Here is a 23401-nt window from a genome sequence, read left to right as displayed (position 1 = left end):
ACTCCCTGGTGCTATGGGACAGAGACATGGAAATTCATGGGGGGAAGCCCTGTAGTTACTGTCACTTAGAAACTCACAATGACCATGTGCCTGGAAATGAGGATGTGAACAGAAAGACCAAGGAAGATGCCATATGGTGAGACACAGGGCCCTCAGTGTCCAGCTCAAAGGTAACCTGCCACCTTCCAGCCTGCCATGCTGGCTAGTGACCCATCTCATCAGTTTGCCCCTGAGGTGGATGGCAGCCATTGTCCAGTCCCTTTCTGATTCTCCATGACGCCCATCTGGGGTTTTCCTGGCAAAGACATTGGAGTGATTTGCCAGTTCCTTCTCCAGCTCATCTGACAGATGAGGAAACTGAGGCAAACAGGGTGAAGTGACTTGCCCAGGGTCATACAGCTAGTGAGTGTCTGAGGCCAGATTTGAACTCAGAAGATGAGCCTTCCTGACTCCAGGCCTGGCGCTCTGTGCACTATGGTGCCTCTTAGCTGTCCCAATATGTGCCACGCACAGCACTTCTACCTGGAAAAGAGGCAAAAGACAGTGTCTGCCTGAGGACCTTATGATCTAGTGGCTAATCACACGTCATTACATGGCCACCTATGAACCTGGGGCTGGAGACAATCTGCAATGGATTCCTTTACTACATTAATCCTTAAAAAACCCAAACCCAAAGCAATTCTAAATGAGGGGCGAGGTCTTCTCTGTGCATCACAGTGAGTGGGAGCTTCAGCCTGCCTAGGGAGAGACTGCAACCCAGACTTCTGGAATGCTCCCCTGACTTCCTCAGTCTTGGGCCCCTGCTTCTCCCAGTCATTCTAAGTGATTTTCCCCAGACTTCCATCTTGTACCACCAGCTGTGCTCCCCCCAGCACACACTCATACAGCTCAGCCCCGGTGCCAACTTCTGGGCATAAGGGGAATCCACCCTCCCGCCATAAACTTCTGCCTTGCTTCCACCTTACACAAAGCACTCAAAAGGCCCATGTCCCTAGTGAGGCTGGTGAAGGCCCACGTAAATGCTGGTACTAAGTTTGGTCTCTGCCAGCCTTATTCTCTGACGCTGAGGGAGAAAGATGGGGGCCTGGAATAGGATTTAAGGAAATGGAGGGTTTCTGACATTAATGAAGCCCAGGGAAAAAGTTCAAGATTTTTGTTCTCACTCATACTACTGTCATCGTGGCAAAGTGGGCAGAGGGCCATTCTTGGAGCAGGGTTCTGGCCTGGCTTCCGACACATCTTGGCCATGTGACCCTGGGCAAGACACTGAATCTCTCCTCTTTCCCAAGTTCTAGTCTCAAAGACCAGAAGCTAGAGAAAAGTCACTACCCTGTATGGGTGCAGTGACTTTTCATCCTGGGAGTTCCCTACCCTGATGAAATGATAGGTGTAACCCCCCCCCCACGTCCACCTGAGAGGGGGAAACCCATTATTATCAGGGGGTGCTACAAGTCTCAAATGGTATTGGGTATGTAAAGGGCTTTGTAAACCTTAACGTGATGATTATTATTTAGAAAGTGATTTTTCTAGTAAGTTCCGATGGGGCCCATTTCCACTCCAGATTGCTTGGCCAAAAACAACCCAGATTAATCAGCTTGAAAATGTTTACGCTCCTTATGGTTTTCATTGGCCTTTCCCCTGCTCTCCAGCGACTTGTTTCAAGGATAAAGAGATGGAAGCTGTGAAGCTCGGTGGGGCCATCTCTGGGAGAGTGAGTGATACAAGGTGACTGGTGCCATGGTCCCGCCCCCAACAATGCCCAAACCTAGAACATCCTGTTAAGTTAGGCTGGGCTCCTTGTTCAGGGCCCCAGGAAACTCCAAGATTCAAATTCTCAAAGCAGGTATTCAGGTGCACAACTGGAAGGAGTTTCCATACTGGGAGTTATATACATAGACATGCACACATATGTTTTCCGTACAAACATGTGTGCATGTATATGAATGAAATCACAGGGATGGTTAAAAAAAGAGTCACTGTGCAATGGACACCAAAGGCAACCCTGAAGAGGAAATAAGTCAGAGAAGGCTTGGCACGGGTGGAATACTGGCTTGGAAGGAGGAAGACAGCGGCTGTGTGACCCTGGGCCAGTCACTAAGCCCTTCTCAGTCTCATTGTGCTCATCTGTGAAATGAAAGCTCTAAAACCAGAGGCCTCTAATGCAATGACCACCTGAGGCCAGGGGTGGGGTGGAAAGGGTTTCCTTGGTGATTGGGATTGGGGGAAGGAAGGTCATGGGATGGATCATGGTGTACTTCTAGGATGGAGAAGGGTTGAGAGTGGAGCCAGGGAGACCCCTGTGGGGACTCAAGACTGTCAGGGTCGGGTGGGGAGATGGTGTGAGAGAGGAGGCAGACAACTGAGACATGGCTGAGCCAAAGCATCCAAAGACCAATCTTTGACAAAAGGAAGACTCCCACACGCCAGGGCATGCTGGCAGCTTCCTCCCGTCTCCCACTTGTTGGTTTGTGCATCTCACCTGGAGATGCTGGATTCCCAGGTGAGCCTTCCTGCACAGGACACTACACAGGGAGGATTAAGGAACCTGCCAATTAGGGCCAGGCTCTGATGCCGAGTGGCTGGTGAGGCCTTCAGGAAAGGCCAATTAGCTCTGAATCTTCCAGGGGCACTTGGAGAGTCTGAGAAGGGATCGATTACCAGCCAAGTGTGGAGATGCTGCCACTTCCGATGCCTGATTAGCTCCTGAAAGCGTCTGTGTGTCTGTCTGCTCTTCAGCTACAGGAATTATTAGGGATGAGGAGGCTGCAGGCTGCGGGGGGAGGGCCTGCTCAGCCGCCTAGCCCCTTTCCTCCCTGGACTTCCGGTCTTCTCTCTCCTCTCCTTTGACCATTGTTGTATCCCTGCTCCTCCCCTAGTCCTTGTCTCAGCCGTCTACCCCACTCTCCTTTTAAGTGTCTTTGATGAGTGCAATCAGTGGGAGTGCACATTTCCATTTTTAGGCATCTGTATATATGTGGACACAAGCGTGTGTGCGCATGTGTGACAGTGATAATACCCAACGTCCCCTATTCATGATAAGCACTGGGGTCATGGCCCCAGAATTGGAAGCAACCTCAGAGATCACCTAGTTCTACTCACTCATTTTACAGAATAAGGAAACTGAGGTCCAATGTCACAGAGGCAGCAAGTGGAGGCACTCACAGGATCCTAAAATAGAGCTGGAAGGGACCTCAGAGGCCCTGCAACCCAATCCTCCCATTTTACAGATGAGGAAACTGAGGCCCAGAGGAGGGAAGCAGCTTTTCTGAAGTCATAGGACCCTAGAGCTCACTTTCCCAAGCCTCTCCTTTCATAGAGCATGAAGTAGGGTGGGGGGTGGCCCAGAGGTGATAAAAACCAAATGTAGAATTTCCCCTTAGAGAACTTAAGAATCAACCATAGTCAATGTCAGAGCTGTGATTTGAACCCGGTCCTCTGAGTTCCAATCTTGTTCTCTTTCCACGGAAGCACAAAGAGAAGGTCTGTCATGAGGATCAAAGGAGATTGTGTCTCCAAAGCACTTCACACACCTAATAAGGTTATGCAAATGTCAGACCTCAGGATCCTATCGAAATGGGGACATCTGGTGTGAGAAGAGCCCTTAGGATCCCCTTCTGTGGGAGCACAGAACAAGAAACCAGGCTGAACTCCAGGAGCTGGGGAATGGCTGAAGAGACGGCGGCAGATTAATGTATGGGGAGAGCATTGTCAAGGGAGAAATGCTGCATGGGAGGCATTCAGAGAACAATGGGAAGAGATGTCTGAACTGATGCAGCAACAGAAATGAAAGTCAAACCCTGAGAAACTGTAATAACCAACCTTGGTTGCAGAGAAGAGATAACGGAACCTAGCTCCCCTCCACCTGGCAGAGAAGTGGAGGACTATGGGGAGCCGGGGAAGGGGAGAACGTTGCAAACATTATTAGGTCTGGTCAGTGTTTATTGTTTTTGTTGAAGCGTCTGACTTAATTATGATGTCTGGTTCAATGAAATAACCATGATGTAAGAACAATCAGTGTCCTCCTCCTTCTTCTTCTTTTTCTCCTCTCTCTCTCTCTCTCTCTCTTTCTCTCTCTCTCTCTCTCTCTCTCTCCTCCATGTTTCCACCTCCCCCTTTTTAAAGGTAGAATATGCTTGAAGTCAGGAGAGACATGAGTCTAAATTGCAGCTTTCAGTTACTAGCTGTGTAATGATGGACAAAACACTTGCTCTTTCTGAGCTGTTTCCTCATCTACAAAATGGAGACAATCCTCTCTCAGAGGGTTTTTTTTTTGAGGTGCAAAGGAGAGAATGCCAGTAATGTCCTTTTGCAAACTTCAACATATTTAAAAAATTATGTGAGTTCACAGTACATTTTTAAAGAGCTCAGCTCTCCCCTGGTTTAATGATGGGCTGGATCTTCTGGACATGGGCTTTCTTGCACTTGCACACAGGCTGCCTGCCCCTAGAGAACTTCAGAGGGAAATAGCCGCTCCTTTGCCTAGCTTAGTTTGGAACCAGGTGAGTAGATTAGTCATCTGCTTCCAGGCTGCGCTTGGAACTGATAGAGCTGGAGATTTGCCTTTGCCCGCAATCTCTAGGAGTGATCTTTAAAGCCCTGTTAATGTACTCATAATCTGTGCACTTTACTAACTGGCTGAATATTTATAGGGGAATATTTCTGAACCAGGCACCCAGTTCCTGTAAACTCGGGCATATTTAGAGATGCGTTAATGAGGACTCTCAGTCATGAGACAGGCGCTAAGTGAGTTATGACTCTCACAGTTTGATTCAGTGTCTCCCCACTAAGAGAAGTTGATAAAACATCTTAAGTAAAATCTGAAGTCCCCTAGCAGCTGTTTGGTTTGCATAGCCACAGATGTATAAGCTTTATTGGCAGTAAACGTCATTCTGGCACACAAACGGCACGCCTGGAAAACCCAAAGGCACATCGGAGCCTGTCATTGCTATCACAGTGGGTCACATTCCCCGACGAGACGTGCAACCTGAAATGGGAAACGTCAACAGACGCTGTCCTCGGCGAGGGCTGGGGCATGCCCGCGGACAGGCGCGCCACACTGACAGGAATTCACTTTGAGTTGCAATTAGTGGCACCGTCATTTTCGGGTGCTCCTGCCAATTAATTAAGTCTGTCAAATCGAAAAAAACAGCAACATTCACATGATAATTTGTATCGTGAAAGACGAAACTAACACAGACAGAGATGAACATGGAATTCTCCCCTAGAGAACTTAGAAGCAAACCAAACCGGGGGAGGAAAGGAGCAAAAAAGAAAAGAGAAGAGTGGTGGAAAGAATGGGGAACTGGGGGGGAGCGGGGAGAGAGAAGAAAGTTAAACTGTCCTTGTTATAATTGTTAACTCTGATCGCTCAAGTAGGAGACGGGCTGATTAAAACTCCAAACGAGCCCCTAGCTTGCTGAAATCTCAGAGTCCGGAATGATAGAATCAGAGGAGTTTATTCATACCATTAAACCCCAGAGAACTTAATTGAAAGAAGAGCATAGCCCGGACCTTGACAAGCGGGAGGTCACAGTAATTGCTGCCGGACATATTTAACATTAAGATAATCAGGCCATTAATTACCCTTTGGATCATTAAATCAGCCAGTTGCAAAATGAAATTTCTGCCTCTATTACTCACTTGAGAGACCACAGGGGTGGCTTTTAATTTATCAGTGAGCTTGAGCTACAAAGGATCAGGCTGGGGGAGGGAAGAAAGGAGAGGGGGGGGTTTGCTTCAGCAGAGGCAGGGATATCAATCCGCCATGCTTGGTGATCGTGGCAAATTAACTAGGTAAGATAACCCTGGCTTGCAAAGGCAGGAGCGGAGGGTATGTAAATAGATGAGGGCAGACAGGGAGAGGAGAGCCTGCACACCACTTAGCAGGATAATAAAGGAAATCATCCTTGATTATCAGCGCTAATTTGGACACTGCCGGTAGCTTGTTATGCGTGTTCTGAGTAGCATTTAATTAATTCAATTGCTTGTTAATGAGGGAAGTGACATGTGGGGAGCAGATGCCACCCAATTGCAGATGGGCTCTGGTCAGCCCTTCAGAGCACAGGCCTTTTTTTTTTTTTTGGATTCTCATCCGTCCCTCTCCCCCTCCATGCCATCTTTCCCTCTCCTTCTCTCCCCTTTATGTGACACTCCTCTCCCCCCAAAAAGGAAAGAAAATAGTAAAAGATGTCCGGTGCTGATGAACATTCAAAAGAGACACAAGCACTGACCTCACCAGGCTAGGAACTGTTGAAAAATCATCAGATCTGCCGATTCTGGGGCCAGAGAGGGACTGCTGCTCCCTCAGGCCATCCTCGTAAAAGTGCATCCTTATGCCAGGAATTTGAGATGAAGACGATTATGTAGCTCCCCCCTCCCCATCTTATGATCAAACCGAACAAGACAAAGAAATGTGGAGGGGCTCTCACGTTTAACATCTCAGAGAGGCCGGCAGGAGGGATCCAATTATTTCTAGTTTGGATACATTTCCCCTTCGTCAATATGGCCAAGTGCATAAATAAGATGAAAGTTGGGCTGGGAAATCAAAAGAGGCCAAAGTAACATGGTCAGGACAAACTTATTTCATCTGGAAGTCGGCTGCTGGTCTTCCTCACAGATTTTTGGTGCTGGGGAACTGAAGCTTCCTCTATGGAGAGACATCTTTTTTTTTTTTTAATAGGTGAAGGAGGGGGGGAGGTAATAGGCACTAGGGTGGATTTAAATAATAGAGAGAAAAACACTAAAAATGGAAAAGATGTTTGTTCTTTGGACTAAGGAGGCCACATGGTGGTTCCAGAAATCAGCTAAGTCATTTCACTTCCAAGGGGAATCAAAGAGATGAAGGAGATCCTGCCCCTGGTCCGGAGCATCCTTTCACAGAATTTAGAAGGCAATCGTGAATGAGTCTTGGCCAGCTCTCTTTGATTTTCTTTTTCTTTCTTTCTTTTCTTTTTTTTTAACCTACAAGTCACCAGGCTTGAGACTGCTGGGTAAATAAGGTGTCCACCCCTGTAGGAAAACTAATGTGGGTTTACATATCACCTTGAAGCCTCTGGGCTGAGTTACAGAGAGAGCACAAGAAGAGGCAGGGCCAGTGTGGAGGGAAGAATTACCAACCAGAAAGCTACAACAGAGGTCCCTGCTGGTCCTGAGCTTAGGGAATGACTTTCATTGCTGTGCAAATGTGGAAGCGGACCTGAGTCCTGATGGCTCCTCCAACAGCCTCAGTGACTTGTCCATCACATGGAGGGAAGGAAAGGGGAAAAAAAAAAACCCGACTCAATTTGCTGACCATTCATTCAGTGTTTGCCAGGTAGCAGGCCCTCTGCTAGGAAAGGGGCTCAATCCAAGTGACACTGGGATGCTTCATTTACAAGCATGCCTATGAGGTCGGGACGGTAAGAGTTCACATGTGTTAGAATGCCTTAGGTTTGTTGAAGCATTTTTGTATCTATGATCTGGGAGCCTGGGCAGGGCTGGTCTCTCTATTTTCCTTTCAAAGATGAGAGAACAAGATGGTGGAATGTAATGAGGAGAGGAGTTAGCCTTGGGTAACTCAGGTCTGAATTCTCTCTTGGCCACTGACTCCCCCTGTAAAAACTATCACTTTCCAGGCCTCAGTTTCCTCAACTGAAAGGTGAGTGGGGTTACTACACTAGATCATCTATTCACAAGCTTTCTGGTCTCAGGACCCTTTTACATTCTTAAAAGTTAATGAGGCACCTCCTTCCCTCCCCCCTCCCAGCTCTTTAAAACTTGGGTTATATCTATGGATGCTTCCTGTATTTGAAATGAAAACATCTGAGTATTATTATGAAAGAGTGTGGAGCTCAAGGACCCGTTGAGGGAGTGTCAGAGACCCCAGAGGTCTGTGGGCCACAATTTGAGAAACGCTGGGCCCCTCCCAGGGTTAGTCAACAGTCTGAAGCCTATTCAGGTCTGGCCTTTGTTTGACAGGATCCTCAAGTTCAAAGTGCCAGGTCTGGACTCGAGGACTCTCAGCTCTGACGTCATCATGGTCCCCCTCTGGGCCTGACTTTGGTCTTCCGTAAGCAGAGAGGGCCCACAAACCATTATAAAGTGTCTAACCATGCCAGGCACCCTACTACACATGCTGGATATGAAGACAAAGATAAAAGCCTTCATGTCCTCAAAGAGTTTCCACTCTGTGGTAAGACACAATGTGTCCAATACTTTTCTATCATTTTCTGTTTGTGTCCAGCTTTTTGTGACCCCGTTTGGGGTTTTCTTGGCAAAGACACTGGAGGGGTTGGCCATTTCCTTCTCTAGCTCACTTTACAGATGAGGAAACTGAGGCAAGCAGAGTGAAGTGACTTGCCCAGGGTCACACAGCTAGTAAGTGTCTGAGGCAGGATTCGAACTCATGAAAATGAGTTGTCCTGATTCCAGGCCAGGTGCTCTATGTACTGTGGCACCCCCTGGCTGCCAGTATAAATAAATACAATGACCTCTTAACTTTGGCAATACGGGTCTCCGTGCTGACTTCTGTAAGGTGATGTCACTATTGAAAGAGTGGAGACTCGAACCCAGCTCTCTAGGTTCTGAGGTCCCAAGGCCCTGCCGCCCCAGAACTTCCTGCTGTTTACTCTTGATGATTGTTTAAGGCCAGTGTTTCCTGAGGCTGAAGACAGACATACTGTTCTTCTTGCCTAGAAGGTCCAGCCAATTCTGCCCACCATTGCTATCCACACACCACTTTCTCCTCGCCGTCTTGAATCGATATTTTAAGTGTGTGCTTAAATGGTATTGATAGCAATTAGAGAGGAAAATTCGGATTTTGCTCCAGACCCAGTTAATTGTTGTAACATTGATCTACCCTAATTTGACTTCTCACTCCAAATTAAACTGACATTACAAAGGGAGGGATGGAGGGATGGAGGGCATGGTCCCCCTCCCCCTGGACAATAAATTTAATATTGAGTGCGATGAAAAGAAATGGCAGTTGTTATGAGATCCATGCTGAAAGATTTTCTCCCTCCCCCACCCCCCTTTCCTGGGAGTAATTAAAAGATGCTTTTCTTGACTAATGATTCCCCTGTTTAGAAATGGGAAGTCAATACTCCTTGAGCAGCAGTCAGCTTTAATTTGTCACAATGCTCTCCAAGTTGGGACGCCAGTTCTTAGGGCGGCCGATAATCGCTGGAAGCAATTATAAGCTTTCTAAAGCTGCCCTAATCAAGGTCCATGCAGTCCATAGCTCTTTGGGGCACCCAGATTTTTGAGCTTTCTCTTCGGGTGTTTCTGGGACAACACTGGTTTTCTGTTTGGGTTCTCTGTATCCTAATTCTGACTTGATGGGGAGGGGACCCTACTGTAAGTGGGTGCCCCAGTCTGAGACACAATTCTTAATGAGATGGAGCGGGGCTCCCTGGGAGAACATTGGGCTAAGCGGACCCTGGCCACAATTTGGGAAAGAGGGCAAGAGGCAGACCACAAATTGTGAAGTACCTTTTTAGTGTGGGCTTTAATGTAATAATTAAATCGACTCACAGCTGCTTCTCCCAGCATTCTAAGACTCTCTTGCGAGGCCAGGGTCAAGAAAAAGAAATCTGTCCTGAAATTTGAGCCCAAGCTTTCTGGCTTATGCATCTTAATGAGGCAAAGATACAGGGGACCTAATGAGTATCTCCCTAGATCTGAGACAGTCCTTATGGAGTTTTGGGCTTCATTAGCCTCCATGGGCACGTGATGCTGCAGCTTTTAAAATGGGTCTCCTCGTTTCTAGTCCCTCCTCCCTTTGACCTATCCTTGACCCCACTGCCCGGTCGTACCTCTTATGCTATAAGCCATGACCAAGAATCTTCACTGGCTCCCCACTACTGACAAATGACTGTCTAAACCCCTCAGTTGGGCTCCCATTTTCCAGATTTCTCTCTCATGGCTTCCCTAATATTCACTAGGCTCCAGGCAAACCAGTTTCTAGAAGAGTGGCCAATCCACAATGGTGAAGGGACATTCTAGGCCAATAGCTGCCAACATTTAAAAAATCATAGATCTGGACTAATAACTCATTGTTATTGTGATGTCCAAATACCGCAGTGGTCCTGTGACCTCAGTGCAGGTCATCTCACCCATCTTGCCAAGAGCAAGCCCTCCGTGTCTCACCATCCTACCCTAGGTGCTGGCCTTCTAAGAGTAGATCACGAGGTTTGTATAATGTGTGTTGTCCTGAACAGAACCAGCTGTGACTTAATAGATAAACTCTAGGGGATTGCCTAGGGCTGAGTGAGGAATCAGGAATAGGACTTGAACCCAGGCCTTTCTTGACTCTAAGCAACACACTCTCTCTATAGGACCTCTATTATTACTATATTTGCATTACCTTTATAATGAGACTTCCTTTGTTCTCATTTCTTTTGAGGCAGTCCAGATAGAAACATTATCATTCCTAATAATGGAACAGAGGATGGGGGAAGATGGGGAAGTCACATGGTGGGGAGCAAGGGACAAGTGACAACTCAGCTGGGTCACTGCCAACCCCACAATGTCAGCAGAAATCAAGGAAGGCCTCCAGAAAGTCAAGGGGATTGCTGAATCCATAGGAAGTCACAGAGAAGAATAATGTCGCCCAGCCAAGCTCCACTGTAACCAGGATTGTTCAAAGAGCTAAGCTCATACAGATCCTCTGGGGGTTTGAGAAGCTTGAGCACCATGGTTCTTATAATGTGTTACAACATGCTCGTGGGTGATAGTTATCTTCAGTTCTTTAGAGACTGCCACATGACACCATGAGAATATTGTTAGTAAAACAATCAATTCTAAAAAATAAATAATAGAGCTCTTTGTTTCATGGAGATGTTTGCTGTTTGGACTGATCATGTGACACAAACAAGGAATAATGGACAGCCAGTCAGCTGTATGTTCCATGGGAACTCAAGGGAAATGAAGGATCCAATACCTTAGATGGTCTTCTCTTGTGACCTGCTCTTAGAAGGGCAGGAAAGGAAACATAGAGGGCTTCCTATTGGCATCATGGGCGAGATAAACTATATTGAGATCCCAATGACAATGAGTTATTAGTCAAGACTTACAACTGTAAAAGAGTTGGTAACTATTGGCATGGAATTTCCCTTCACCAATGTAGACTGCAACTCCCCTAGAATGCCTGGGGCGTGGCATATGCCCAAAGGGTATGTGACTAATTAGAAGGTGGGAAGATGGGTCTCACCTCATTATCCTACGGAGACAGTAGGGGCTTATCACCACCTCCCCAAGTTATAACTTGTGACCTGGACACCCACAGCAGGACCTAAGCACCTGACATTGAAAAAATCCCCATTGCCAACAGCAAACCCATCCCCTCTCCCCCAGATTACCTGGGTCCTCTTTTATGTTATTTTGGATTTCTGGGTGCATGATTACAAAGTTTGGAGATTGCTGATCTTCCAGAGTTGGCTGAGTGGCCAATGGTCACACAGAGGCATACCTTGACCCTGGCTCTCCCCTCCTGCAAGGCTGGCCCTCTGGTCATCCACTAAAGCCATGATGCTTCTGGCCTTGACTACTACTGTCATTATTCCTACTGTAATTTTGGACAGATTTAAGGTACACAAAAGCTCATGCAGCCAGCCGAAAGCCTAAGTCACTGGTAAAGCTGTGCCTTTGCTCTCTCTCTAAATTGTAAATATGTGATGCCAAAGAAGGAAGCTGAGAAAGGCATACATAATATTCACACACTTTACATAAATGCACACATGGGAAATACAAAGACATGACCCAGAAGACCCACATTGGGAATACGTATCATGCAGGGAGGAGAAAGAAGAGAAGGAAGGGCCAAGTCTTGGCCCTTCTGAGAATGCTCCAAGCAGCTGACCAGACCTGGGAATTGCCCAGGAAAAACAATGTCCTTCATTGTCCCATTCCTTGCTGCTCTTTTTGGTGACCTATGGGCATATTTTCTACTTGGCTTGTCTAGTCACAAGCCTCCTCTAGAGCTGCTCAGTCAGGACAGGAATAAGGTCCCTGCAAAGGGCACATCGTGCCCATGTCCAGCTCATTTCCCACCGAACACCCTCCTTGTTGTCCTTGGAACTTTGTGCCCAAAGCTGAACCAGCTGGCACCACAAACTCATTTTTTCATGCAGACAAGACCCCGTCTGCCCTGTCTGGTTGCGTGATCATTGCTGGGAGTCACCAGGAGATGCCACTCTCTTTTCCCTTCTGGGAGGCACAGTCATGGCTTGCCACATAGCTAGATGCAAAATCTGGCTGTCAACCAAGAAAGCAGGGGAATCCAGCAGCTGGAGCCGATTGCCATCTCCTGCCCCTCAGATCACCTTGGGGCTGGGAGGGGGGCAGGGGATGGAGATGTGGGCAGCCTTTTCTCCCTTTTTCTCCCCTGCATCCAGAACAGTAGCCTTAAAAGGAAACACAATTCTCTTTGTACCTGCTGCTTATGCTCAGGACCCCTACCTTACAGCACTTCCCTGTTGGAGATGTCCTTGGGAAGGTGACATTTATGGAAAAAGCAGAGGGTTCAAACGAGTCGAAACTGCCCATCTCACAGCAATCCTGAAGTAGCATCTTTTAAAAGCATCGTGTCTTTATGACCAACCGATTCCACTTGAAAAAGGTTTATCACAGTCATTAATGAAAAGAAATGGAACAAGGGGCTTAAAAACAAAGTCTGCTCTCATACTCGATAATAATCAGTCCTGAAGAGGATTTATCACATGCCAAGCTAGAGCTGCTTGATTAAATGTACAATTGATTAAATAAAACATTTTGCAGCCATAAATTCATTTATTCTCAAAAAGAAACCGAAAGGATGACCGGGAGTGGGAGACGTTAACGTAACAAGTCAGGAATTAATTGAGTCGCATAAAAGGCTCAAAGATGTTGCTCACTCAAAACTTCGGCGGAATTTCACTTCTGTATTCAGAATCTGGAGAACTGACTCAATGAAGAAAGGGGAGAGAGCCCCCAAAGACCAAACACAGACTCTGAAACATGAAGGAGTTAGGATTCTCCACCTCTGCATGAGGCCAGTTTTATCTAATCCCAGGTGATCTCTCCAGCCTTCAGTCTGAAGTCGCTAGGGTCTTCAGGAAAGCAGATTCCAATTCCCCAGCACGCCCCTGCACCCCCCAAACAACCAGCAGCCGCAATCTTCCACCATGGCTTACCTGGTGGAGTCCAGCGAGGGCTTCATGTGTCCCTGGCAGTTCTCTTCCCAGACGCTGTTCGCCAACTCGTTCCCAATGGAGGACATGACTTTGATGAGCTCTATGGGCCAGTCATCAAGGTCTAGCGACCGGACGCGGGAAAGGTGCGTGCCAAGATTGCGGTGGATCCCTGAGCATTCGATGCACATGAGAGCGCCCAAATTCAAACTGGCCCAGTTTGGGTCTGTACAATGACACAGAAATCACAGACACATAAATGAAACATGGGTAAAACACTGCTGTCAGCTTCACACTGGCAAACCTTAATGTGTGATGGGAATGGCAGGCTGTGGGGACCAGGATGCCACCCTGGCACCCAGCAGCATTTAACAGAAAGCAAGCTCCCTGTGAACAGGGATTCTTTCATCCACTCATTTGTATTCCCAGTCCCCAGCCTAGTGCTTGGAACACAGTAGGCACTTAATAAATCCTTAGTGACTGATCGCTAAATATCATTTCCTTTCCTTCCTTTGGACAGTCAGTGATGGAAGCCATTGCAAACGAAGACAGATATCCTAAGTCTTCTATCAATCAGCAGCCATTTATTATGTGCTTATTTTGTGCCAGGCACTGGCAAGGTCCTAGGGACACAAAGACACAAAGTAAAACAAACCCTGCCCTCAAGAAGCTTCTCTTCTACCAGAGGAGACAACAAGTACACACACACATACATAGACATATAAGCAAAGTAAACAGGAAGTCAGTTTTGGGGGGAGTAAGGAGAGGAGGGGACGAGTGGTTGGGGGAGGAGGAAAGAACTCACACAGAAGGAGGTGCTTGGGATAAGCCTTGAAGGCAACCCAGGATTCCAGGAAATGGGAGAGGGCACTGCTAGGCTTTGTCTGGTGGGGCCAGACACATGCTCTCTGAGAAGGCAATTATCATGAGATACGTCCAGGATCTGTGACTTCATCACTGTCCAACCACCTTCTAGCAACGCAGATGCCCATTTAGCAGAGAAGTTGGGGAGGGCTGCCTGAGGCTCAGAAAGATTATTAAATGACTTGTCTGGAACAAGTTTGGGTGGGGGCACTGGGATGTAGAAGGGCGTGGAGGACTGGCCTGAAAAGGACAGCTGAAAGGACTGAGGATGTCTGAGAGATTGGAAGACTTGGAAGGGATGGGGAGAAGCAGGCCTGGAGTCTGCAAGGCTGGGATGGAGGACGGGACAGCCTTCTGCTCGGTCCCAGAGCAGCAGAGGCCTGAGGGCATCTGTCCAACGCCAGACTTGCTAGTCTACACTTTAGGAGAGCCAGGCAGGTGGGGAAAACTCCCTCTACCACTGATGGATGGTCCAGAGTGGAATGGGAGGCTTGGGAAGAGGTCTGACAGAGGCTGGGAGGCCCCAGGTCAGGGCTGTTGGAGAGCGGATTGTGAGACAGTGCCGGTCACCTTCAGTGGCTTGAGAAGGCCCTTCTAGCTCAGACTGTGTTTGCCTGGAGTTCTCATGTTAGTGGAACTAAGTGGCATCATAGTGCACAGAGTGCTGGGCCTGGAGCCAAGCAAGAAGACTCATCTTCATGAGTTCAAATCTGGCCTCAGACACTTCCTAGCTGTGTGACCTTGGACAAGTCACTTCACCCTGTTGGCCTCAGTCTCCTCATCTGTAAAAAGAGCTGGAGAAGGAAATGGCAGACCCCTCCAGCATCTTTGTCAGGAAAACCCCAAATGGGGTCATGAAGAGTCAGACAGATTGAAATGAATGAACAATAAGAAATCACATTAATGCCAAGGAGGGATCCTGGTGCGCGGCTACTCTTAAGAAGGGACAGATGACTTTTTGTCAGTATGGGTCTTCTTCACAGAAGATGGGGTCACTGAATCGAGTCTTAAAGAAATCAGTATATAGAGACAAGGGCAGACTGCTAAAGGCATGGAGGGTGGCTGTAACAGTGGGGTCGACATCCATCCAGTCAGGCAGGACAGGGATGGCCGAGAAACTGCTGGCTTGTGGCGGCGGGTGTGAATCATAGAGGAGGGGAAGCTAGCTGGCTGCCCAGTGCCAGGTTCAGAGGGTCCAAGAGATGTCTTTAGACCATGGCATGAGGGAGTTTCCTTAAGCAGCAGCAAGAATGATGGACCAAGCAGGGAAGAGGCTGGAGGCAGGCCTTAGGGTAACAGTCCAGGAGAGAACAATGATGGCGTCCACAGTGAGAGTGGAAGTGGATGGGGGGCCTAGGCCCACTCTAGGAATGTGGAGATAGGATTAACAATGGCTGGGATGGCTGGGAATGTGAGAAGGAAATGTCAGCTCTGAAGAAGGGCTGGGACACACTCTCCTGCTCTGGCATGACTTTGAAGAAGGAGCTGGAGTTATCTGGGCATCAGGTCACTTATCTATGGCCGAGGAGGAGGGCCACATGGAAATGGGTCAGATTTCTAACACCTGAACATCAGTTTTGATGCTGTGAAAAGAATGGCTTTTCAATGTTGGGTGGGTTTAGAACTATTCTGTCTCTAAGAACTGATGAGAGAGGACTGAACGTAGCATCAGAGAACCTGGCTTTGTCCTATCCTGGCTCTATCACGTCCCCTGCCCTGTGTGATCTTGGGCACAAGCCTTGACCTCTCTACATTGGATCTTCATGTTTAAAATGAGGGGGATGGACTCAATCAGGAGGATCCATCACATGGCCCACAACACTCCTAAATTTGGCCAGAAAGAGATGAAAATGGAGCTGGGAAATAACAGTGCAAGTAAAAATAAAAATGTTGGCAACTTCACTGTTTGGAACTAAGTCAACCTGTGATGCACAAAGTGGTTCCTGTATGGACTGGTGGCTCTCACGTTGGACCAGATGAGCCCGTGCCCTCTTGTCCAGACATGCTCCAATCGTTCACTGGGTCACCAAGAACCTTGGAGTGGAAGGAATCTGCTAACACCCTAGAGAATTTCCAGTGTGATTTCTGACCTAACCCTTCAGCCAGATGTGACCTTTAAGTCAAAGATCACACTTTGTAAATGACCCAAGTCTGCAGGATCACAGACCTGGAGATGGGAGGGGCCTCAGGTCATCTAGTCCAATGACCTTTCCCATGAATGGACACCGACTAGGACTCCCCCATTAGGGCTCTCTCCATCATGGCGCCTCAAGTCCACTCAAGGCTCTGAATAAGCAAGGAGCAAGAGGCCCACAACCATTGTCTTTCGCCCTTAGTGACCTGCAGTGACTTTCTCCTCTCTACCCAACAAACTCTCAAGAGGGAGGGCATTATTTGGGAGGAGCTGCAAGTAGGCCCTAATGGGCCAGGTTGTGAAAACCTTGAAATGCCTGAAAAAGAGGAGTTTGTATCTGATCTTTGATGCCCTCCCTCTTTGCTGCCATGGCTTCCTTCAAGATGTAGTTCAAATGCCACCTTTTGCCCAAGGCCTTGCCCAGTTCCTTTGTCCTTCCCCTCCAAGGCAACTTTGTGTGTGCTCTGAATGCATTATTTATATACCTATACATGTATGTGTTGTCTACTTTGCTAGGATATAGTTACTTTAGGGCAGGAACTGTTTCCATTTTTTCTATGTATCCAAGTGTTTTTCAAATCTTAAAGCACTATGTAGATACTATCATGATGAATAATAATTAATAATGACAAAAATAATGTTGATAATGATAAATTCTTACTTACTGAATATTGACTATACAAAAGGAATATAAGGTAATTTCCTCTAAAGTCAGAAGGAAGAGGCTGGAACCAGATGCTACAGTGATAAGGAAAGGCTTCTTATATCCAGAAGAGGCAATAATGTTCAATGAATCAAGTAGAGATTTGAAGTTTTTCAAGGCAGTTTCCAAAAAATACCACAGGGCCAAAGTTAACAACGACCTTGAGGCCCTGTCATAGCTGAAGTACCTTCTGAGTCACTGAAGATTATATTATTTTTAGTATATCTGGTGCATTTCTTTTTTCGGTCCAGACTTTGTCAATGGGAAACTTCCACTGGGGTCTCCTTCTACATGTCAAATGTAGATTAGTCACTGCTGTGACTTAATGTCTTAGAGAACATCCCCAGGGAAACTTAGAGGTGAAGCCGCTTGCCCGGTGTGTCTCCCAGTGTCAGGTCTTCCTCCAAAGCCTGCCTTAATGGGAGCTCTTGAGAGTTTAGTGTAGGTGCTAAGAATGTACCCATTTTGCAGCTGAAGGACATGAGGCAGAGAGTGGTGAAGTGATTTGCCCCAGGTTTGGGGCTGAGAATCAAGCTCAGGTCTTCTTGACCTCACACAGCCCTTGAGCCAGCCCTCTGGGCCATGTTATCTGTCATGGAGATAGGGACCTGGACAAGACCTGTGGTCTCCCTGAGAGAGGGAAATCCTGGTGGGGAAATGCCTTCTACCAATGCAGGTTGGTATCTTCTCTGCAACTTATGGTCTCAGAGAGCTGTCGAGAACCCTAAGAAGTCAGGGGACTTGTCCAGGGTCGTACTGTCACTATGTGTCAGAGACATGAAAACACAGGTTGCCCTGATTCTGAGGCCAGTCTGTACCTACTGTGCCATGTTGCCTCTCACATCAGAATAAAATGGAAAGCTGAACCAGTTTTAGGAGGGTTTGTCATTGGGATACAGTCCTTAGGACAACTCTCTATTAACCCAAACCAGGGATCAGACACAATGGCCCACACTCCCTCCATGCCACCCAAGGTAACCCGAGCCGTCCAGAGTCAGGGCAGGTACCACCATACGTACTTTGAGCCTCACAGTCCACACACTGCGAATTCCCCCGGATGCTCCGTATTGACTGCAGGGCCATTGCCTCATTCTGGCTCGTCAGGCGGGACTGGTGGCATGAAAGACATAGACATGGCGTCAGAACACGGAGGCAGCTTGCAAGATCCATACAACTTTCAATTCTGGTGATAAGGGGAAAATTCCCACCAATGCAGAGACAATGGGACAGACGCAGCTCTTCTCCTAGGACCCTCCAACCTGAGGAAGATACCCCTGATGATGACTTTTGAGACAAGGCAAATGAATGCCACATGCTGAAAAGAACCCAAGCCCATTGTGGCGCTGGAAAAAGGAGTGAACGAATGAACAGGGTGTCCCTTGTGAATGAAATGGAGGTCAGTCACAAAGAGGAGCCAGGATGGGTTAAGCAACATCATTCGCCAGTGGGCTTTGGTTCTGTTTCCTTTTTAAAAATCCCCCTGGGTGCCCATCTGGGCAGGTGGGTATGATTAAAGACCAGGCCCAGAGTCTGCTCCTAATCCCTAGGTCAGAAGCTTAATCAGGGGCTGCAGCCCAAGTGCCTCCAGGCTGCCCTGTGGGTGACCTCCCCTTTAACTCAGAGGCATCATTCCTCGGAGACCCACTCCTCATTTTAAGGGGGATAAAGCTGCTATAGTTACAAACTCCTGAACCATGATTATGAATGGGGGCTGGGCGGGGTGAGGGAGACTTGGGGGAAGGATTCCTGAAACAAGGCTTAACACGGAGTTCACAAAATTGATTTCAGTTGATGTTTTGGGGGGAGCCTCAGATTTTCATGCAGAAGGGCTACCAACCCCTCTCTTCTGCAGCTCTGCCTGCTTCATTTGTGTCATGGGAATGTTTTACCCTTCTGGGTCCCTAAGCAGCTGAAGAATATAATCTTCATGGCCAAGTTTCCCCATAGGAGCCAGGGGTTTATCAACATCCTGGGCACCTCTCGATTTCCCACAGATGACTGAGGCCCATGGGATCATTGGCTGAGCACTGCATGGGGTCTGAGGGGCCATTCAGTCTGACTCCCCTCATTTCAAAGAGGGGGAAAGTAAGCCCATTGAGAAAGTGATCCACCCATGGCCACACCAACAGTGTCTGAAGTAGGCTTTGAACCCAGCATTATGGCTCCCAGTCCAGATCTCTTTCCACTGTATTGTGCCATGAGTCTGGTTCAAGGGCATGTCTTCCCTGTTCTGGTGTCATTAGCATCTTCTCTCATTTAGTTCTGACTTTTTGGATATTGTTCTGGTCCTATTTATAATTTGGAATTCCACTCCAAGATACAATAAGCCAAATGGTAGCTCCCAACTATTTTTGCTTTATATCCTTTGACTTTATATATAAACTTCTTTTTTATAGCTCACATTTAATATGAAAAGCAATCAGAATTCTAAAATTTAACATGCACATGTACATAAGAAATAATAAAGAAATGGACTATTTTCAGCAGCAGAGTAGTTATTTAATACCCTTCGTATTCCTTTGATAAGCTCCTTGAAACCTTGGGGAGAACATATATCAGATTGGGAAGCCATTATCTAGAGATGGGGGGCTCCTTTCAATCGAGGATGTTTAATGAGCTCATCTATCCCCTCCCCCAGGGCAACTGCAAACCACATAACCAACCCACTTAGTGAGAGAGCATTTCAGTGGCATTAGGCTGAGGGACCATGTTGTCCACCAACAGCATGAAATAGGGAATGTGGAGGCCTGCAGCTCAAGTGTGAGTGGCCAAGCAGATGCCTTTACAGTTCCTCCAGGGTCAAGCCTTCATAATGTGATTTCTTGATTTGGTTGGAAGCATTGGGAATTTCCATGGCCTCAGTCAAGGGCATCAAGGACAAACATACCCCACCCCAAACCATAACACTGTGGGTTTGGGGATTATCCATTATCAGTCTTGCCCCTTCCTTCCAGGAGTGTGGACAATGAAAATGGCCCGGATTCGTTTTTGGGCTCATTTTCATGATTGCTCACATACGTGACTTAGTAAAGGCAAATCACAGAGAAATAAAGTGCAGTGATTTACTCCACCTTGAATATGAAAAGGCTTAAAAAAGAGAGAGAAACAAATTACATGAGGATAATCATTCCTGTGGTCTGCTTTACCCTGGTTAAAGAGGTAATAAAAGAACACACTCCATTTTTCTGGAAGAGAGGGTCTCTCCCTGATGACAAAGCAAATCATAAATCGTGGGCAGAAGTTTCTTTAAATGGATACATGACAAGACGCGGGTCTGTGGACAATGTCTTTTCTCTTTGTTTCTGGCTGGTCATGGTTTGAAAAATCAACATGCTCCCTGGGATGCCAAGACAAGCTGGCTTGGAGAACACCAGGCAGCTGTTTGGGACCTGGAGGAGTGGGATCAAGGAGGTTGGGTTTCCAGATGTGGAAGAAGCCCTAGATCCTTTTTAAAGTGCCAGGGGCTTAGAAGGATGGGCCAGGCCTGGCATGCATCCAGGGAGGTGTGGATCAGCATCTCCTGACTAAAGAATGGAGGCCAGAACATGGCTGACCCAAAGCGCCTCCATGCACTCGAGTTCTGCCTGTATGAGACCTTGCCCTTGCCTTGTATGGAGCTGGTGCTTCATGTTTGTTGAATGAATTAATGAACCAATTCCCCGTGCCCGCCACTTGAGAATGTTCTTGCTTTTGCTCAGCTTATCCTGTGTTTATGAATCTGTGCACATGTGGAGCCCCTGGTAATAAGATGCACCTAGGACAGCATGAGGATGAGATCCAGATCCCTGTAGCTGAGAAAATGAGCACAGTAGGCTGACGGTCATATGAAGGCTTCTCCCTTTCCCTTTCCTCCCCTCCCCACAGCTCTCACTTCCTGGAATCAGCCACATGTTCCCATGTCCTCAGTAGAATATGGCCTCCTGAGGGCAGGAGCTGCTTTTTCAGGTGTGTTTTTTTCCTTTAATCTCTCCTGTCTAGCACAGTCCAGCACCTACATAGTAGGTACCGTATAATGTGTGTTGGCTTAGGAAGGATTAGACCTTAGAACTGACTGCAGTTTTCCATCTGCTGACCCTGTGGGACCAGCAAGGGTTTGGGTCACCATTAAATAGGTGATCTAGTACTTTCTATCTGATAACGTGGCCCTTCCTGAGAGAGTGGGGAAGATCCCGGGATGGGTGAGACCATGAGACCTTTTTCCTGGGTGGATTCTACCTAAAACAGAGACAAATTACGAGTGTATTTGGAAACAGAAGTAGGCAAGGGGGGTCATTTATTTACCATTAATGGCCGAGCCTTCATGGCTGGGGTTCTTTGAGACAGAAATATTGAAAATGGACAATTTCCACAGGGCAGGAAAAAAAAATCCAGCAGTGGAGAGCACAATTCAATCCTGGACTCCCCGGGACTGATTCTGGAGGCATGAATGTTTTTTTAAGGCTGACAATTACTCATTAGCTTCTGGTCCCGAAAGAATAATTGGGCCTCGCCAGGCTGATGGACTTTTTTCCCCCTTTGTTTTACTGTGGATTCTGATTCTAGCAGGCGGCTCTCTGTGGGGCTTACCTTGTTCTTGCTGCTTTCACAAGACTGTAAACTGGCCAGGATCTGACTCTCGATGGCTTGTACCCACGCGTCCCGCTCTTCATAGGCAGTGGCTTCAAAGTGCCACGTCTGGCCAGTGAGGGACACAATGATGAACTCAAGGTTTTCTTCTTGTTCTGAAACACAGAGTGGAGGGGATGAAGAGATGAGCCTTCCTGTGCCCATGGCCCCCGCTGCCAAGCCTCTGTCATCAAAGGGACTTGTACTTCAAGGCGAGCCGTGCAGGGGCCCAGGCAAAACACAAGACTGGACAACTACGGCCGTGGAGATCTGAACCCAAACACCCGCACACACTCAGCGTCTCAGGCAACGTGGGGGAAGAGAGGCTGGGGGCTGTGAGTCTCTGTGCCAAAGCCTGCGGCAGCAGCCAGGAAAACAACTCCCTGGGCCTGGGCAGCAATCCCCCAGGCAGCTAAATCAAAATTAATGGCACTAATCGCTGCGCTCAGTGTTAATGTGCACACGTGGGCCTACACGCGTGGGCCATGTTGGATGATGAATGTCTGGAGTCAGCAGTGCCCCGACAACAAAGGGGTGGTGAGGAGGGGAGATCACAATGAGGCATGCTTCCTCCATTAGGGAGTCACTGCTGGGCCTTCCCAACCTGGGGCCAGTCAACTTGGGTTTTTAAAAATCTATTTTTATAACCCTTATTTCAATGCATTTGGCTTCTTTCGTAACCCTCCGCGCTTTATTTTGTGCATTTAAAAACATGATTCTGAGAAGGGTTCAGGAGACCGACTACCAAAGGGATCCATGACACAAAACGGGGGCGGGGGATGAGGGGAGCAAATGGAAATAAAGCAGAAGCCAATCAACAGCCCCAGGAAATGGGGGGTGGGACCCTCCCAGATGAGGAGGCACTCACAAGCCACTAGCCAATGATGGGGAGGCAGCTGGATGATGAACATGGCAGAAAACACCCAGAGGGATGCCCAAATGAAGTTTTAGAAACATCTTTTCTTATTTAATAACAACATAAGAACAAGCCCTTGTGTACAAGCATGTACAAGGGACTTGGTATGTGCAAGGCTGTGCCATCTGCTGGAGTCACCCCCAATCAATCCAGGTCCTTTGGACTAGCAAGATCTGAAGCTCCTACTATGCCCCAAGCACTAGGAAGACAAGAGCCCTACCCTCAAAGGGCCTTCATTCAAGTGGGGAAGACAAAGATGCACATAGCAATAGACACAAAAGGTAGCCAAAGTGGTCCAGGAAGGGAGTCATGGAAGGCTTTGGTGAAGAAGCTGGTGCTTGACGTGAGTCCTGAAGGAAGTCGGGGATGCCAAAAAGGTGGAGGTGAGAAGGAGAGCATTCCAGGGCAAAGGCATGGAGGTGGGGCATGTTGTGAGATGAGGGGTGAGCATGGCAGCCTGGAAAGCCTCCTGACAGGCCTGTAAAACTGACTGTACTAGCCTGAATGACCCCATTATACAGATGAGGAAACTGTATCATGCAGGCAGGAAGTCCAAGAGCAAAGCCCCCAGTGCCGCCACGCAGGAGGACCCTGGCGTGTGGTGGAGAGCTTGGGTTGAGTCCGTTGTGCACCTGGGGCCAGGTCCAATCCCATATCTGGCCCATCAATGGCCTCGGCTCAGTGTACACCTAGTCTGACCTCAAAAACCATCCAAGCTGACTTTGCACAGCTGAGTTTTAATGGAGAGGTATGCAGTGGGCATGGGCAAGCTGAAACAAATTACCAACAGGGGATCAGGAAGGAGAACTGGGGCAACACGTAAGCGAGACAGAGAATGCTAGATCTGGAGTTTCAAGGGGCCTCAGAGACCATGGAGTCCATTTTACAGACGAGGAAACTGAGATCCAGGGAGGTGGAAGTGACTTGTGCCGAGCAAAGACAGGACAGCCACGTGGGAAGAGGGAGGGCACAACTAATGGGTAACTTGTGTGCTCCGCTGGGAAGCAGGGAAGGTCTTCTGCACTGTGAATGAA

At 47.8% G+C, this 23401-nt stretch overlaps 1 protein-coding gene across 7 annotated transcripts in view; it reads right to left on the bottom strand.

The window, feature by feature from the left end:
- Positions 1–23401, bottom strand: part of AGAP1 (ArfGAP with GTPase domain, ankyrin repeat and PH domain 1) — a 702732-nt gene that overhangs the window by 53924 nt on the left and 625407 nt on the right. For all 7 annotated transcript variants that reach the window (XM_069103139.1, XM_069103141.1, XM_069103140.1 and 4 more), the window contains 3 exons: positions 21413–21567; positions 17866–17956; positions 13149–13371 (listed from right to left, as the gene is read on the bottom strand). In XM_069103139.1, the coding sequence (XP_068959240.1) occupies positions 13149–13371; positions 17866–17956; positions 21413–21567 (469 nt within the window). The remainder of the gene's footprint in view (positions 1–13148; positions 13372–17865; positions 17957–21412; positions 21568–23401) is intronic.

This window comes from Petaurus breviceps, unplaced genomic scaffold (genome assembly GCF_028583685.1).
Source record: "Petaurus breviceps papuanus isolate PSGF00001 unplaced genomic scaffold, PetGlider_PUasm1.0 567, whole genome shotgun sequence".
Lineage (NCBI taxonomy): Eukaryota > Metazoa > Chordata > Mammalia > Diprotodontia > Petauridae > Petaurus > Petaurus breviceps.
This window is presented reverse-complemented; position numbering and strand designations above follow the sequence as displayed.